Source organism: Neodiprion lecontei, chromosome 4 (assembly GCF_021901455.1).
Source record: "Neodiprion lecontei isolate iyNeoLeco1 chromosome 4, iyNeoLeco1.1, whole genome shotgun sequence".
Classification (NCBI taxonomy): domain Eukaryota; kingdom Metazoa; phylum Arthropoda; class Insecta; order Hymenoptera; family Diprionidae; genus Neodiprion; species Neodiprion lecontei.
Genome location: NC_060263.1, coordinates 23,260,047 through 23,273,829, shown reverse-complemented (window position 1 = coordinate 23,273,829; position 13,783 = coordinate 23,260,047). Strand labels below are relative to the sequence as shown.

General features: G+C 35.3%; 1 protein-coding gene and 1 long non-coding RNA gene across 6 annotated transcripts; both read right to left on the bottom strand.

Moving 5' to 3' along the window:
• Positions 1–405: 405 nt before the first annotated feature.
• On the bottom strand, positions 406–2,214 carry LOC124293863. Its single transcript, XR_006903734.1, has 3 exons — positions 1,917–2,214; positions 1,156–1,337; positions 406–1,023 (listed from the first exon to the last, which is right to left on the bottom strand). It is a non-coding gene; the product is annotated as an uncharacterized LOC124293863 (long non-coding RNA).
• Positions 2,215–2,452: 238 nt separating this feature from the next.
• LOC107226255 (zinc finger protein 16) lies at positions 2,453–9,631 on the bottom strand. 5 transcript variants are annotated; one of them, XR_006904161.1, is made up of 6 exons: positions 9,108–9,631; positions 7,799–8,053; positions 7,392–7,621; positions 6,727–7,110; positions 5,550–5,964; positions 2,453–4,692 (listed from the first exon to the last, which is right to left on the bottom strand). XR_006904161.1 is itself a non-coding variant. In XM_046738889.1 (5 exons), the coding sequence occupies exons 1-5, from the start codon at positions 9,264–9,266 to the stop codon at positions 5,619–5,621; spliced, it is 1,374 nt and encodes a 457-aa protein (XP_046594845.1). In that variant the 5' UTR covers positions 9,267–9,630; the 3' UTR covers positions 2,453–5,618. The 5 variants fall into 5 exon arrangements, 4 of the variants coding, with proteins under 4 accessions (XP_046594845.1, XP_015522499.1, XP_046594847.1 ...); XM_046738889.1 differs by having other exon boundaries at positions 2,453–5,964; positions 9,108–9,630; XM_015667013.2 differs by having other exon boundaries at positions 2,453–5,964; positions 7,814–8,053; positions 9,108–9,629.
• Between the last annotated feature and the right edge of the window lie 4,152 nt (positions 9,632–13,783).

Below are 13,783 nucleotides of genomic sequence, written 5' to 3'. Positions count from 1 at the left end.
CCATCGGCGTACCATGCTATCCATGATGGATATGCAATACTTGATCTATTAGACAGCCATTTCAACCGAAATGAAATACAATAGAGTTCTATTACAGATCCGAATGTCCGCTTGCTATACACGTAGTAGAACCTGGTAGAACTCTACTAGATATCCACACCGATCTCTAATCTACACGCTATGATTATGTTGGTGTGATTATGATATGATTATGTCGAATAATGCTTAATAAAGCAAGTATACTTCCATATTATGACATAGTGAATCCAGCTACACGTGCGTATTAATTATCATTAATCGACATAATCATACCAACATAATCATAGCGTGTAGGCCTATTATAATCTCCATTAGAGACCTCATAGATTTCGTGAAAAAGACATTTATCTTTAGAATGGACGTCCTTTCTACCCATTATTAATGTACACCGCCATCTTACCCACACGGAACATTTACTTCTGTATGGACCTCTAATGGTCGAGTGTTACGTGTGGAAATCATATCATGTTTCGCTCAGTTTTTCCTCACCATTATGTTACATGTAAATCAGATGTCACATAATATTTTTGAACATGTCTGAAATTTATGAAAATTGTAAAACCGGTGTAATTAATGTAGTCAACTGTTCATCGACGTAGAAGAAACGTGTTTTATAACAACGCCTTTGACGCAATCCGCGAAACTGCCATAAGGTTCAGTATAAGCGCTAATGGGTAGTTCATTGGGTCAGACAGATGATACAAACCAGGATCGTCGTGGCTAGTCTTGGGGGCACCGAGGTCAGGGCGCATGTAGACAGGGGATGACCGCAAAGCGGCGTTGTATCCCCTGGACCCTGGTCGCAGACGGACTCCTTACGGGGCTCGACATGACGAGGATGACAATTAACGGTGGGCTATGCTGATGACGTGGCTTTAATCGTCGTAAGCGACCACTTTTCTTCCGTGAAAAGTAATATGCAGAAGGCACTTGACTCTGTATAAAATTGGTGCACATCTCATCGTCAATCGCTCAGGATCAATCCTAAAAAACCGATGTGGTACTTTTTACCAGGAAACGCAGCCTCGTGCTGGGGCACATCGAAATCTTTGGGTCGGGATTGATCCTCTCTACAGAGGTATGCTACCTGGAAGTCATCCTTGACAATAAACTTACGCGGATGGCCCATATCGACTGCCAGATACAGATGCCCACGGCCATTTACTGGCCCTACAAAAGGATGTCCCAAACCTGGGGGCTATATCCAAGGGTGGTTTGATAGCAGAGTACAGCCATTATACTACCCCAGATGACCTCTTCCTCACTCGTATCGTGGCCTGCTATGGGGCAAGGTCACACTCCACATAGAAAAATGACATCAATTTTACGAAATCGGAATAGTAAATTCTTAGAATTCATGCGATTCGTTTATTTTTGCGTCAAATGAAAATATATTGGAGTGCCATGGTTTTGTTCAGAATTGTGTATAGAATGGGGTTGTGAAAATAATCGTTAAAAAATTATTTTCAACTGGTATTCGATGTGTAAGATTTTACCAATCAAAAAGTAATTTGTAATAAAGTTGTTAGATATTAAAATTCGTAAAAAATAATCCCAACTTCTGTTACGGAGTTTTAATGTAAAAAATATTAAAATTAAAATAAAATGGTTGATATATTAGCTTCGAATTTGCTCAGATCAATTTCTATATTACATAATAGAGAGGTTGTTTCAGTCGGGTTCGGTATCATCGATACGAACAATCCCGCAGCAAATTTTTTAAATGTTTTTTCAGTTTGCCGAACTTTTGAATCAGACGTCCGGCCGATTCATCTTTAAGGGAACCAGCAAGCGAAATTCTACACTCATCACATATGTTTGCTATTATAGAAGGGTGCTGATTTTCCTGCATATGATTTTAACTACGAAATACTCACATCAAAAGTTAGTTCTGGTTTTTTCTTCATCGTCGACGTAATTATTATTTTCGAACAAACCAATTCTTTGTAAAACTCGAGGCTAAACTCCTATGTGCAGTTGTAAGGAATACACTGTGGAATGCGTACAGAAATCGGTCAATCATGATATTACAAACGTACATAGAGGTTTGACGAAAATTGATTTTGAAATAACAATTTTTACAACGACGAAGAAATTATCCAGAAATTATTTTTTATATGGGATATCATTTCGAACTCAAAATCATGCACAGCTCGCACGTCGCACGTGCGCGTCGCGCTGATATCTTGATAAGACTGAGCGCCGACCGCGCTGGCCGAAACAGAATAGGGGGGGGGGGGGGGGGGGGGAAATACCGCAGCGCCGCCGAAGGCGCGCGCCCGACCGGCGATCAGGGCCCGATTCAACGCTCTTCTAAAAGCAAATTGGTAGATAAGAGATGGAAAGTGAAAGATGAAGTTACGTAAGAACTACACAAATTTATAATGAAACTGCAGAAAAACTATTCATTCACTCCGATGTGTGTGGTATGATTTATTTTTGTATAATACTCAGTGTATAATATTGTGTGGTACATGTTGATTCTACAGTTCTATTTTCGGTTTTAATAATATGATGTCAATTCACATGAGTTACACGTGGAACGGGATCGGCAATTTACTCACTATTTTAAGGTAGTAAAATAGTCCCCATTGTTATCTTCAAATTCGTCAAACGATCATAAAAATCGGAGGATCCTGCAGTGTGTACCAAAATTTGTATATTTATCACATTACGTTCTTACATTACTCAAAAGATAAAATCCCTGTCTTTCCGATTGATCAATTACAAGTTCCAACGGTGTGAAGCCTGTTTTTTCAAGGATTTATATACTCATTTATAGTATTTCCAATCAATCGTATTGAAATTTTAACCACTTCAAGGCGTACCAAAATTGATTAAATTACGCTGAACACTGATTGATTAGTCGTAAATTACGAACTATTTCTCATCGTCATTGCTTACAAAGTTCTCGAATTTCTTTTAATTTATTCACTTTGCAAAACTCGCCTAATACTCCTTGTTTCATTCGACTGCACTGTCGGCTGTTAGTTTTTTGGCAAATTCAGCGCGTGCGAAAAGTATTTGCAAAATGTGTAGATACCCATTTTTATTTAAACTATATTAGAACGTCTCACTAGCCACATAATCAATTAGCTGGTATAGCACTATTCAGCGATAAGATTAATGTAAGATTACGCATCAGGTTCATCAATTATTAGTCACTTCAAATTATCTTCGCTACGTGTTTAGTAATTTTATACATATATATATATTACAGATATTTCAAGAAGAGGTGCAAGTTTCTTCTCTTTACTGAATGTCCCTCAAATCTATTACGTTCAACCTGAAGTTACGAATTGGTTTCTGTACTCTCAATGAATAAAACTTTTGAATTAAGGGGGAAAGCCACTGCGACGGCCGAAAAAATAACCGATGCTTAAGAATTTTTTTCACAGACTTAACCAATTAATAACGGAATTGAATTATTGGTATTGTATGACGTGTATATTAAACTTGTTTTATGTAAATTTTTATTGAATTATATTTAAAATTAACAAAGATATGGGTCTTAACTTAACGACTAATAAAAAAAATTTCCCCTCCCCATCGTGGCATTGATATCTCGGCAAAAGGTGGTTTTGGTTAATTTTAAATATTTTTTAATAATAATTTATATAAAATAAGTTTAATATACACGTAGTAAAACACCATCAATTCGATCCCTTTATTAATTAGATATCCCTCTGCAAAAAATTCTTAAAAATCGGTAATTTTTTCGGCCATCACAGTGGCTTTCCCCCTTAAAAGAAATTATGAAACTGCAGCAAAAAAAAAAAAACATACAAGATCCAAAAATTTTGGAAGCTTACGGAAACGACGAGTTTTCGGACATTGGATTCTTTTTACTGTGTTTTCGACGTCATTTAACTTTTATATTGTAGAGCGGCGAACTAAATCTATAATAAATGGCAGAAGGAGTTTAAAAAATTTAGGATTTTTTTTAAAAACGTCCTAAGGTATATTGCACGGAAGCACGTTCTATATGATCTATATTTCTACAGTACACAAATATCTAGTCGAAAATTGGTTTCCTAACACTATTCAGACTTCATTTAACATTCATTAATATTAGTTTTCTTATAAGAATAATGATACGAGCTGCAATACGATTCTAAGTAGGCCCTTTAATTCCTTTCTTAAATTGTAATACTATCAATATACGTGTCTAAATATATTTTTCATGACATGAAATTAACGTATCTTAGACGGTAACTACCTACATTCTTATTTAATCTAATTTGACACACACTTTTCGTATACAGTCTTAACACCGAATGACATATCTACATATATGCTTTGTATTAAACCGTCACAAACTAGAAAATAGCTTTCGACAATTCTTCATACATGTAGAGTTTTCGTACGTTGTATAAAATCACTTTTCTTGTTCCCCCTACGCTACTTCACCTACTAAATTGGTTTAATCCTACACATAGACAAAATACTGTATTATATATCTTCGACTACCTACATACCTATGTGTGTAAATTTCATTTCAAACATGATGACTAGAATACTAACTTACACTGCATTCACGATCTCATTATATTTTATGCAATGAAATTTCTTGATCATAAACTTGAATTCCCCTTACAGGCACGATCATGTGGTACTCTGCATTTCAAACATAGGTGTTGCACTTTAAGGAAGCTGATTGACAAAAAATTGACACTATTTAATTATTTTATTAGGACATGGCCGCGCATTGAGTACTTATTGAATTGTTACATCCGTGCGATATGTAAGCTCTTGATTTTAAATTCAGTATGTTTTATTTTGGATTTTTGAGGAAATCATTGCATATAGCTTACGAACATATTAATTTGATAAAGCTTTGGTGTGTAACTACCTCATAATAGAATTAATGAAAAGTATCTAATTTTAACTTAACAGACGCCTTGAACAAATCATATGAAATGGTGGACATTTTGAACACAATAATGTACACTGGTGATATCTAGATTTAAATGCCTGAAATTGACATAAATCACGGTCATCAAATCATCTCTACGATGTCCAATCTTACAAATTTGCGTTACACCTATTTTATAATAAAGCGAATATTTAAATATCAAAAAAATATGGTCATGCCTAAACAATAATCCTTATGAAATGATTGTTATAGTTTTCCATACTAATTTTTGAATTGTATACTCAAAGGATATCAACTTGTATCTCATTTTATATTATTTACTATAACGAAATAAGAACAAGCTGGAGGAAAAACTTTGCAATGATGCGACAGATAGTTAGCACCACATAATTTGAAAGTAGAATATTTATGGTTACTAGACGTATGTGGGTAGTCAAATTCGTCAGGTCAGGTAACCCAACAGATTTGGAATTGTTTTATCCAGTGTCTTGACAAAATAATTAAATAGTATCACGCTGCTAGAATTACGGGTATATATTCATTCAAGTTCAATGTTCGATTCAGATACCCGAGTATGCTGGATGCCCGCCCAGTCCTGATGGTTACGTATGTAAAATACTTCAAGATGTCATACCGCTATTAGAAGAGTTGCATTCTCATTGACTCCTCATTACACCCATTCTTCGAACTTGCTCTCCGAGGTTCATCTCATTAAATCTGCTGCTCTTTGCCGATCTCGATGAACTTCTCGTGGATGCATTCGTTTCCGATGAGAAAAACAATTTCCAGAGCTTGCAAATGCTTTCGGACAATACGGACATTGGTAAGGCCTAGCACCAGTGTGTTGATTTATGTGGAACTTCAGGTCTTGATTTCTCTTGAACGTTTTGTCACATAACGGGCAAGCATGGGGTCTCAGATCCGAATGAGTTATACTGTGCGCACGCAGTGTAGAATTTGTTGGATATACTCTGCCACAAACATTGCACGGAAATTGAATACCTCCGTGATACTCTTTGTGACGGAATAAATTGGACTGTGTTTTGAAACTGAAAAAAAAAGTTGATAAGTATTAGCAAGCGAAAAATTTTCTGAAGGACACACTAAATGTGGTTATTAGAGTGCTTATTACAGGAACATCATGTGTCATATAGTAATGATGATAACAAATATTAGAAAACGTCCTTAAGAACCAAGAATATTTTCACAACTATTCACTAGATTTGTTTACTCGACTTTGATTATTAACTATTGATTGCTTTTATCACCAGATAATAATATTTTATAAGCTTAAGAATGTTATCAAACTGATATTGACAAGGCAAAGTTGGTGACATCAATTATACTATTATTTTTAATAGTCATCGGTCATCTCCAGTGAATTATATAATATGAAAATTCCAAGGTAGTTGAAATAAATGGGCGTGATGGTCATTGTTAAATTAAACAAATGAATACTAAAATCTTTCAAATGGCATAACCGGATAACTGTATACAAATTTTTCCCGCTCTAATCTTATGCTTATTCAAGTATATTGTGTGCTCAAACATCAGTACGCTCTAAGTCAATCTTTAAGTTGAAATATTGATTCATTCAAGAGATATCGTTGAAATACAAAGAGTGGAAAAAAAAAAATTCTTAAAAGTTACTCGACCGATTTTTTCCACCCAAATCGAAATTAAGGGTCTCTGTATGCTGGCTAATGACTGTGTGAAAAATAATTTATTCAAGATCGAATTCTAGTATTGCGTAACCTCTCCTTGTAAGATACGAAAAAAGTCTGAGACTTGAAACAAACACCTGTACTCACATTCTGCCACATATATCACAGCCGTACTTCCCTTTAGGCCTATGCGTTTCCAAATGCACTTTCAAATTTCCTTTTGTTGATATCCGTTTGCTACAAATTGGGCATATGAAATTTCCAGTCGAATTGTTATCCGAACTTGTATGTAACACTCCATTTGTAGAAAACACTTGTTGTGACCTCAGTATAGGTTTCCCGTCAAATCTATGATCCCTGGGTAAGTGTGACCACAAGTGGTTTTGCAGTCCAATTTGAGATATAAAAGATCGAGCGCATATTGTACATTCGTAAGGTTTTATGCTGTTGTTCAATACATCTTCGTCAGTCTCCATTAATTCAAATGGCTTAGTGTCGTAACAGGGTGGTTCTTGTTTTATCTCAATATTCCTAAAAGCATAAAAAAAAAAGAATTAGTGCTGAAAATTGTTCCTTGCCAATGGCAGATTTGAAAACAGATGTCAAAAAATCTACATCGGTACAAACTGTTTCGAACAAACTTTGGAAGAAAGGAAAAATACTTTGTCTAAAAACCCATTGTCTTAGAATTTAGAAAATTAAAATTCATAATTTCAAATCAAAAAGCTTGCCTTTCATCAATCTAAATATGTATAGTAAATTATTCACAGCTAAGCTTATCTATACATGCATATCATTATTGATGCACTAACTTGTGCGTAACTGACGGCGGCTCAGGTGATGACGTTCTAGACTCTTTGTCTTCATTATCCGATACATCAGATACATCGGACCCAGATTGTTCCAATGCGCATTGCAAAAATAACATGGGATCAACTTTGACTTCCATTTCTTCCATACTTTGAGTATGCTCGCTGTCTTCATGGGATAACAGAGAAACTGACTCTAGTGGTTCGCCTTCAGCCAATATTTCTATAGCACCCTAAGTAATGACAAATACTAGCCATAAAGAAAATTTCTAAGCAGTCAAAAAAGTATAAATTAATTCGTAATAATTGCCGGGTATGTAATTAGACCTGGTGATATAATTAGTAACTCATAAATGTTTCGTAATTGATGTATAAAAAAAATTGATGGAATACTTAAAGCACTGAATTACTTCTGGCGGACGCACTTGAGTAAGGATTGAATGCAGCAATCCTCGATCTTCCAGCCTTCTGGTTGCCTCTGGATTATTCCTGATTTTCCCATCTGCCATTTCATCCGCTTCCTTCACATTCTCCATTATTTCTGATAGTTGTAATCTTAGCTTTTCCTGGGCTCGATGTGCCATTGTTGCAAACCGATGAATGCCATCCAATCTTTTCGTACATGTCGAACAAACGATTTGTGGCAACTTATCATCGGAGGATACCTTGAATAAAAATTTGATATAGGTACATTATTTATTAAAAAGAATATATTGATGTGGAGTGTTTAATTTCATCATTATTATGTACAATTTACTTCTGTTCCTAATATTAAATGTCTGATGAAATTGATGTAAATGGATATGTACTCAAACAGGACATGTATTGAGATTTTGAATAATATATTTAAAATGTTTAGACTTTTTATAATTCAGATATGTAATTTGTTGTGATGATTGATTGGATTTTTTAATAGGACAGAACAAATTATCGTTAAAAAAAGTCACTGTTCTAATTATTCTTCAAGTATTACTCATTTCAAATGAGTCCACGACATAATTTATTGTATAATTTGTGAAACTCGCTCGTATAAAATAGCGAAAACATGCGATACACACGTATTTCGAAGTCTATAGTACATTTCGTAATGATCCTCAATGTCGGCATTATAATTATTGCTAATATTTTAGAGGCGCGCTTATATACATATGTATAACGGTCATGCAATAGAGTCCTCATAGTTAATCAATAAAATGCTAATTTTTTTAACATTTCCATACGACACGGGGAAATGGTTCCCCGATAATTTATCGTAACCTAGAATTTTTTGGGAATTTTTCAGTAAACGACCGCAGGGACTGGCGTATTTATCTCATAATTCGTCATTACATAAATAAATCCGAATGCCATCGATGTTATATCGTACAAACTCAGTATTTCATCCTGATGCAAAGTGCTTCAGACGCCGAATCAGTAAATTATACTGCTATCGTTTATTCGTCAAAATATTTTGACTAGCATTCTATAATTTTCGCGACGGGATCTTATTTTTTCACTTCAGCAAACTTTGATCGAGTGACTTACGAGAAACTAAAAATATTTATGCATCTCATTAGATTCAGGTTCTTTCTGGAGCAAAGAGAGAAACAAGCAAATGAACTTCATATCCATAAAATTATATTTCACGCATACGCTCTGATACACTCTATGGTCGTGTAACTAAATAACGTTTTCTACCATTCTTGACAGCAAGCATCAGGTGGAGGAAATTTGACTCACCAACACGTATAAATATTTGCGTATTTTTGCTTGCAGATAGTGTCGTCTGCTTTCTTCAGAAAAAATATACACCCCTTCATCCTTCGAAACGTTGTTTGCACAGATTCTACACTGTTCGCATTCTCTGTCTCGATCAAAATCGCGGCCAGCCGTGCCCATTTCAAAAACAAAATAAAATAATAATAATAATTATTATTATTATTATCGTATATACAAAATAAAATACTAATACATTAATAATAGTAACGCAAAGATTATTCCGGACAGGGCAACGGTCTGTTCATTTATATTGATAACTTATACATTTTACTTATTTCTTTGAATTTTTCGTTTCCTTTAAAATTTATCCCCCTTTATTGCTTTCTCTACGGACTTGTCAGAAGCTCATCTTTATGACGAACCAGCGTCTGAGAGGGTTGATTATTGTAACGATCTTTTTTACTTATGAGCCCTAGGATTGGTGAGATTACTCTGACACCGCCGACGCTTTAAAAACGACGTCGGCGCCGGGCGTCGGCGTCTCCCCCGAAACGAGTGCTCAATACAAAATATATAATAGCATTCGTCGATTTTAAAAACATATGTATACATGAACGATTGTTTTATTTATAGATAGGGTACTGTCGGCTCCGATAAATTCAGAGAGCCTGGAAAAGGCCTTTTAAATATGCAGAGGCGGTAGCTTTCGTCGACATCGGGATAAAAAAAACATGAATACCATTATCTTCAACTACAGTTGTACGTTCTAAGTGAAAAATAAAATATACATATTGGAATCCAACGCTTAATTGGTCGGCCATTTTGCCCGGTACTCAACCTTTTACCGTTGCCATATATCTTCAATTTTACAATGAAAACTCAGATAATTCTTCTAAAACTAATCATAAAAATTCGTTGTTCCGGAATCACGAAATTGTTTGACAGATTAGAGGTTCGCATGCCATGTTTTAATCAAGTGCAATATTTAAAATTAGAATTACAAAACCAATCTTTCCCGCCTTTTATAAAGTAGGTATAGTTGCATTGGGCTTACTTGTAGCATCGACTCATCGACATATAGTAAAGTTATATAAAGACTACCCACTGACCTTATGGACTTTGGAGCGTTGCTAAGGGGAGCTGAAGAGCCGTAGGAAATTATAGTATTCTGCTATGCCGACTCCAATCACGTTCGACCCGCACATTCCAATCACAGAAATCGTGAATGTAACTGAACCGCGCGCTCCCCATTCTCTTCCATTAGAAGAGCGGATAGAGAGAGATAGTTCCTTGCCCTTGTTATACCTTATTGGATGGGACTAGACCAACACAGACGGGGATACCACCAGGCTATCTTTCTTCGCCATGTTAGCAGCCATGGACATAGCTACAGCCGACCCTCGGAACTACTCTCTCCATAGAGACCGTGCGCGAAATTTACGACAGCACCAAATCGACCGTATTTGTCCCAACCGACAGGCATTTCTTCTTCTCTACGCCAACAACCCAGCCATACATAAGCCTCCGTGGCTATTCCATGGCACGAAATTAACACCTCGTTTCGAATCGCCCTGTCGCATAGAGCCAGTAAAGAGCGCTTGCTATTTGCCTTAAGTGAAGCTGGGGACTTTTCTATATGCACCGAGCTTATTGTCCGTGGCGTCGTTCTTTGCGATGCACAACAGCAGAGTAAAAAAATATTCGAAAAGCGAAGCCCTGCTATTGCCGTCCTCAAGCCTGATTTTATACAGCATGACCAACGTTCACGAGTTAAGCTCTAGTTTTTTCAGTCTCCGTGCAGTTATATTGTATACCATATTTCAATTATTCCAACGGATATCTTTGGCTGAAGCCAGAAGTTAGATACGAATATCTATTGCCAAAATGTAGTTAGACGCATGGTCATCAGTAGTAGAGTCAGCCTTTTTGGTTTAGGTCGCCAAGCACCATTGATTTTCACTGTATGTAGCAGATGCTCTGAAAATGATCTAAATTATTCTTACCTTTTGAGATCGCTAATTTTCAATTACAGAGACCAATTATGATTAACTATGAATGACTGAATATACTAAATATAATTCACAAATCTTGGAAATATGAAACTCAATTTCCGTTCGTTGAAACGAATTAGGATCTTGATTGAGATTTCATAGTGGGATTTCACGAAACATTTGATCGGGAAGAAAAAACACACCCAACGGTACCGAAAATAAATGATATCTGCCCTTAAAATGTATTAAATTCTCATGTAACTTCTCTATCATGCTCAATTAAAGTGAACTTTCAAAATATGCAGTACCAATTTATAAAAATTCAAACAATTATTCGGCTCAATGTCTGATAATGAAATGCAAGACTTTCAAAATACATCAACAAAGAAACAGATATGTTAAAGTATATAAATGACGTACAAAATACACATAATCCAAAGACAGTGGAAAAGAAAAGTCTTTTACGACAATCCAATGCGAATAACTAAATACTGTACTTGCAAGAAATGTCCCAAAATTTAATAGGATTTGAACAGGAAGGCAAATATAGTTGAAGATTATAATCATCCTTACAAAATTACTTGCAATCATGTCAAGGCCACAACGCTGCGGTTTTGTCTCATTATTGTATAGCATCGGAGATAGACCTCTTGGTTTATGGTCTAAGCATATTTCACTGGATGGAAGGATTCGTCGAGTCGAAGACCAGATATTAAATCATGATAAAGTTATTGAAATAATGGGACCACACCAAACTCCTGTACCTACAAATATAACCTGTCCCGCCAATCCAATGGATGTCCTGAACATTAGATTGCCAATTTTTGTTCTTGTTGTTAAAAACTTGGAGCTAATGTTTAAACTCGAATTTCAGGTTGGTGAAACGAAATGGTTTCTCAGTTACTGACGACAGTACTGTGATACAAAGTTAATTTAATAATAATTATTTGCAAATTTTTATTGGAGTCAATTCTTCAACTATATACTTATATTTATTACTGGTAATATTGTTCGATATACTCTAGCTCATAGACAAGGCGAGGCATCGTCGACAATTTTCTTTGACTACCCATAGCCATGAAAAACCTCAACCGGCTCACGCAAACACAACTCAAATACCACTAAAATTAGACGAAGGCTGGAATAATCTGGAAATAAATCTACAAACTCTTTGCAACCATGTTCATGGATCGGACTATCAAGCTATTCAAAGAATAATTGTATATCCAAATTGTCGACTTAGAAGAGTTTATTTCCAAGATAGACATTACGATCAGAATGAAACTCCGATTGAATTATGTCAGGCATTTTTTGATATGTATATGTTAAAATGGGGAATTCATTTGGTAGAAAGAAGTTGTCAGACGGAAGAAATATACACAGGTCTGTGTGTAGCAATTGATATAACCGATACAGCTAATCCTTCACTTCGTAATCTCTTTTGTGTTATAATTTTTTTTAGATCATTTTCGAATTACCACAATTGTCAAATTTTCATTCTAGTCAACATTTTTATCCCTCAATGTTTAGTTCTAGGATTTAATTTGCTCCGTGGACTTTAGATACTGGATATTATAGAGCTAAGACACTACTTATAACATAGTTTAATATAATATTAAACATGCTTTATTTAGGCCCACTCCAACCATGCGATATGGAATACTTTGCAACCGAAAGCAATATGTCTATAGGTGTGACAACTGCAAACCAATGTTCAAATGAAGATCCTCGAATAAATCAAATTAAAAAAATTATGGCGCAGGATATTGGTGTATCTATGAATACAAGCAATAATAAGAATCTAATATTGAAAAATAATTCAAAATCTGTAAACCAGTTAGGCAAGAAACTAGCGAGACTTTGCGATTATGAATTCAAAGTATTGAACAGCAAACACAGTTCCAGTATGACTAATAACACTGATAATATCTCACGTGTAATAGAGAAACGAAAAACTAAATCTGCTGACTCTTGCGAAAAGGAAGGGAAAAAATCAGATCGCAGGGGTAGAAAAAGCAAAGATCAAACACAAATCAAAGACAAGTCAACTTGGGATACCGAAGGAAAGTCTCTAATATTCAAAGGCAAACAATCAACTGTAAAATCGTTTGTACATATAGAAAAAAGTCAGTTTTTGAAACGGCAGATCGGTGAGAATTTGCTTAATCTGAGCCTTGAAAAGGACAGTAAAAATCTGCAAAACAAGCCTTATAAGTGTAATGAAGAAACTGAATCGAAGCAGAAAATTAAAAATGAAAAGCTAATTTTGATAGATAGCACTGGCTTAGTTCACTCCTCTCCAAATATAACTACAGTGAAAGGAAATTCAAGAACACAGATCGATATGATTGTAAAAAAATTTAATTCTGACATAAGCAGTTCGAAAACCTTGAAAAACGTTGAAACTAATCGAGGTAACAGTTTGTTGAGTCACAGTGTAAAAGCTATTGAAGAAGTGATCACCGAAGTGCAAAGCATTAGAGAACAACTGATTAATTATGAAATTGAAAAAAGAATGTCCTCCGGTGAAGTAAAAAGTGCTTTGAAGGATTTTTCATACAACGTACCGCCTGTTGTTGAAGCTCAAGCAGTATTGTCAGAGGAGGGATCAAAAAAGGCAGTATTATCAACCGACAAAGCAGTGTGTAACTTCTTAGAATTACGTCATGCGGTGAACAAAAAAATTTTGTCAAGATTGAAAGACAA

What these genes read in the sequence shown, in the direction of transcription:
- LOC107226255 (XM_046738889.1), bottom strand. Translation starts at nt 9,266, where the DNA reads ATGGGCACGGCTGGCCGCGATTTTGATCGAGACAGAGAATGCGAACAG. An exon ending in GCAAATATTTATACGTGTTG is followed by an intron (nt 8,054 to 9,107) that starts GTGAGTCAAATT and finishes TTTTTATTCAAG; the next exon opens with GTATCCTCCGATGATAAGTT. An exon ending in TGTGATATATGTGGCAGAAT is followed by an intron (nt 5,965 to 6,726) that starts GTGAGTACAGGT and finishes TTTTTTTTTCAG; the next exon opens with TTTCAAAACACAGTCCAATT.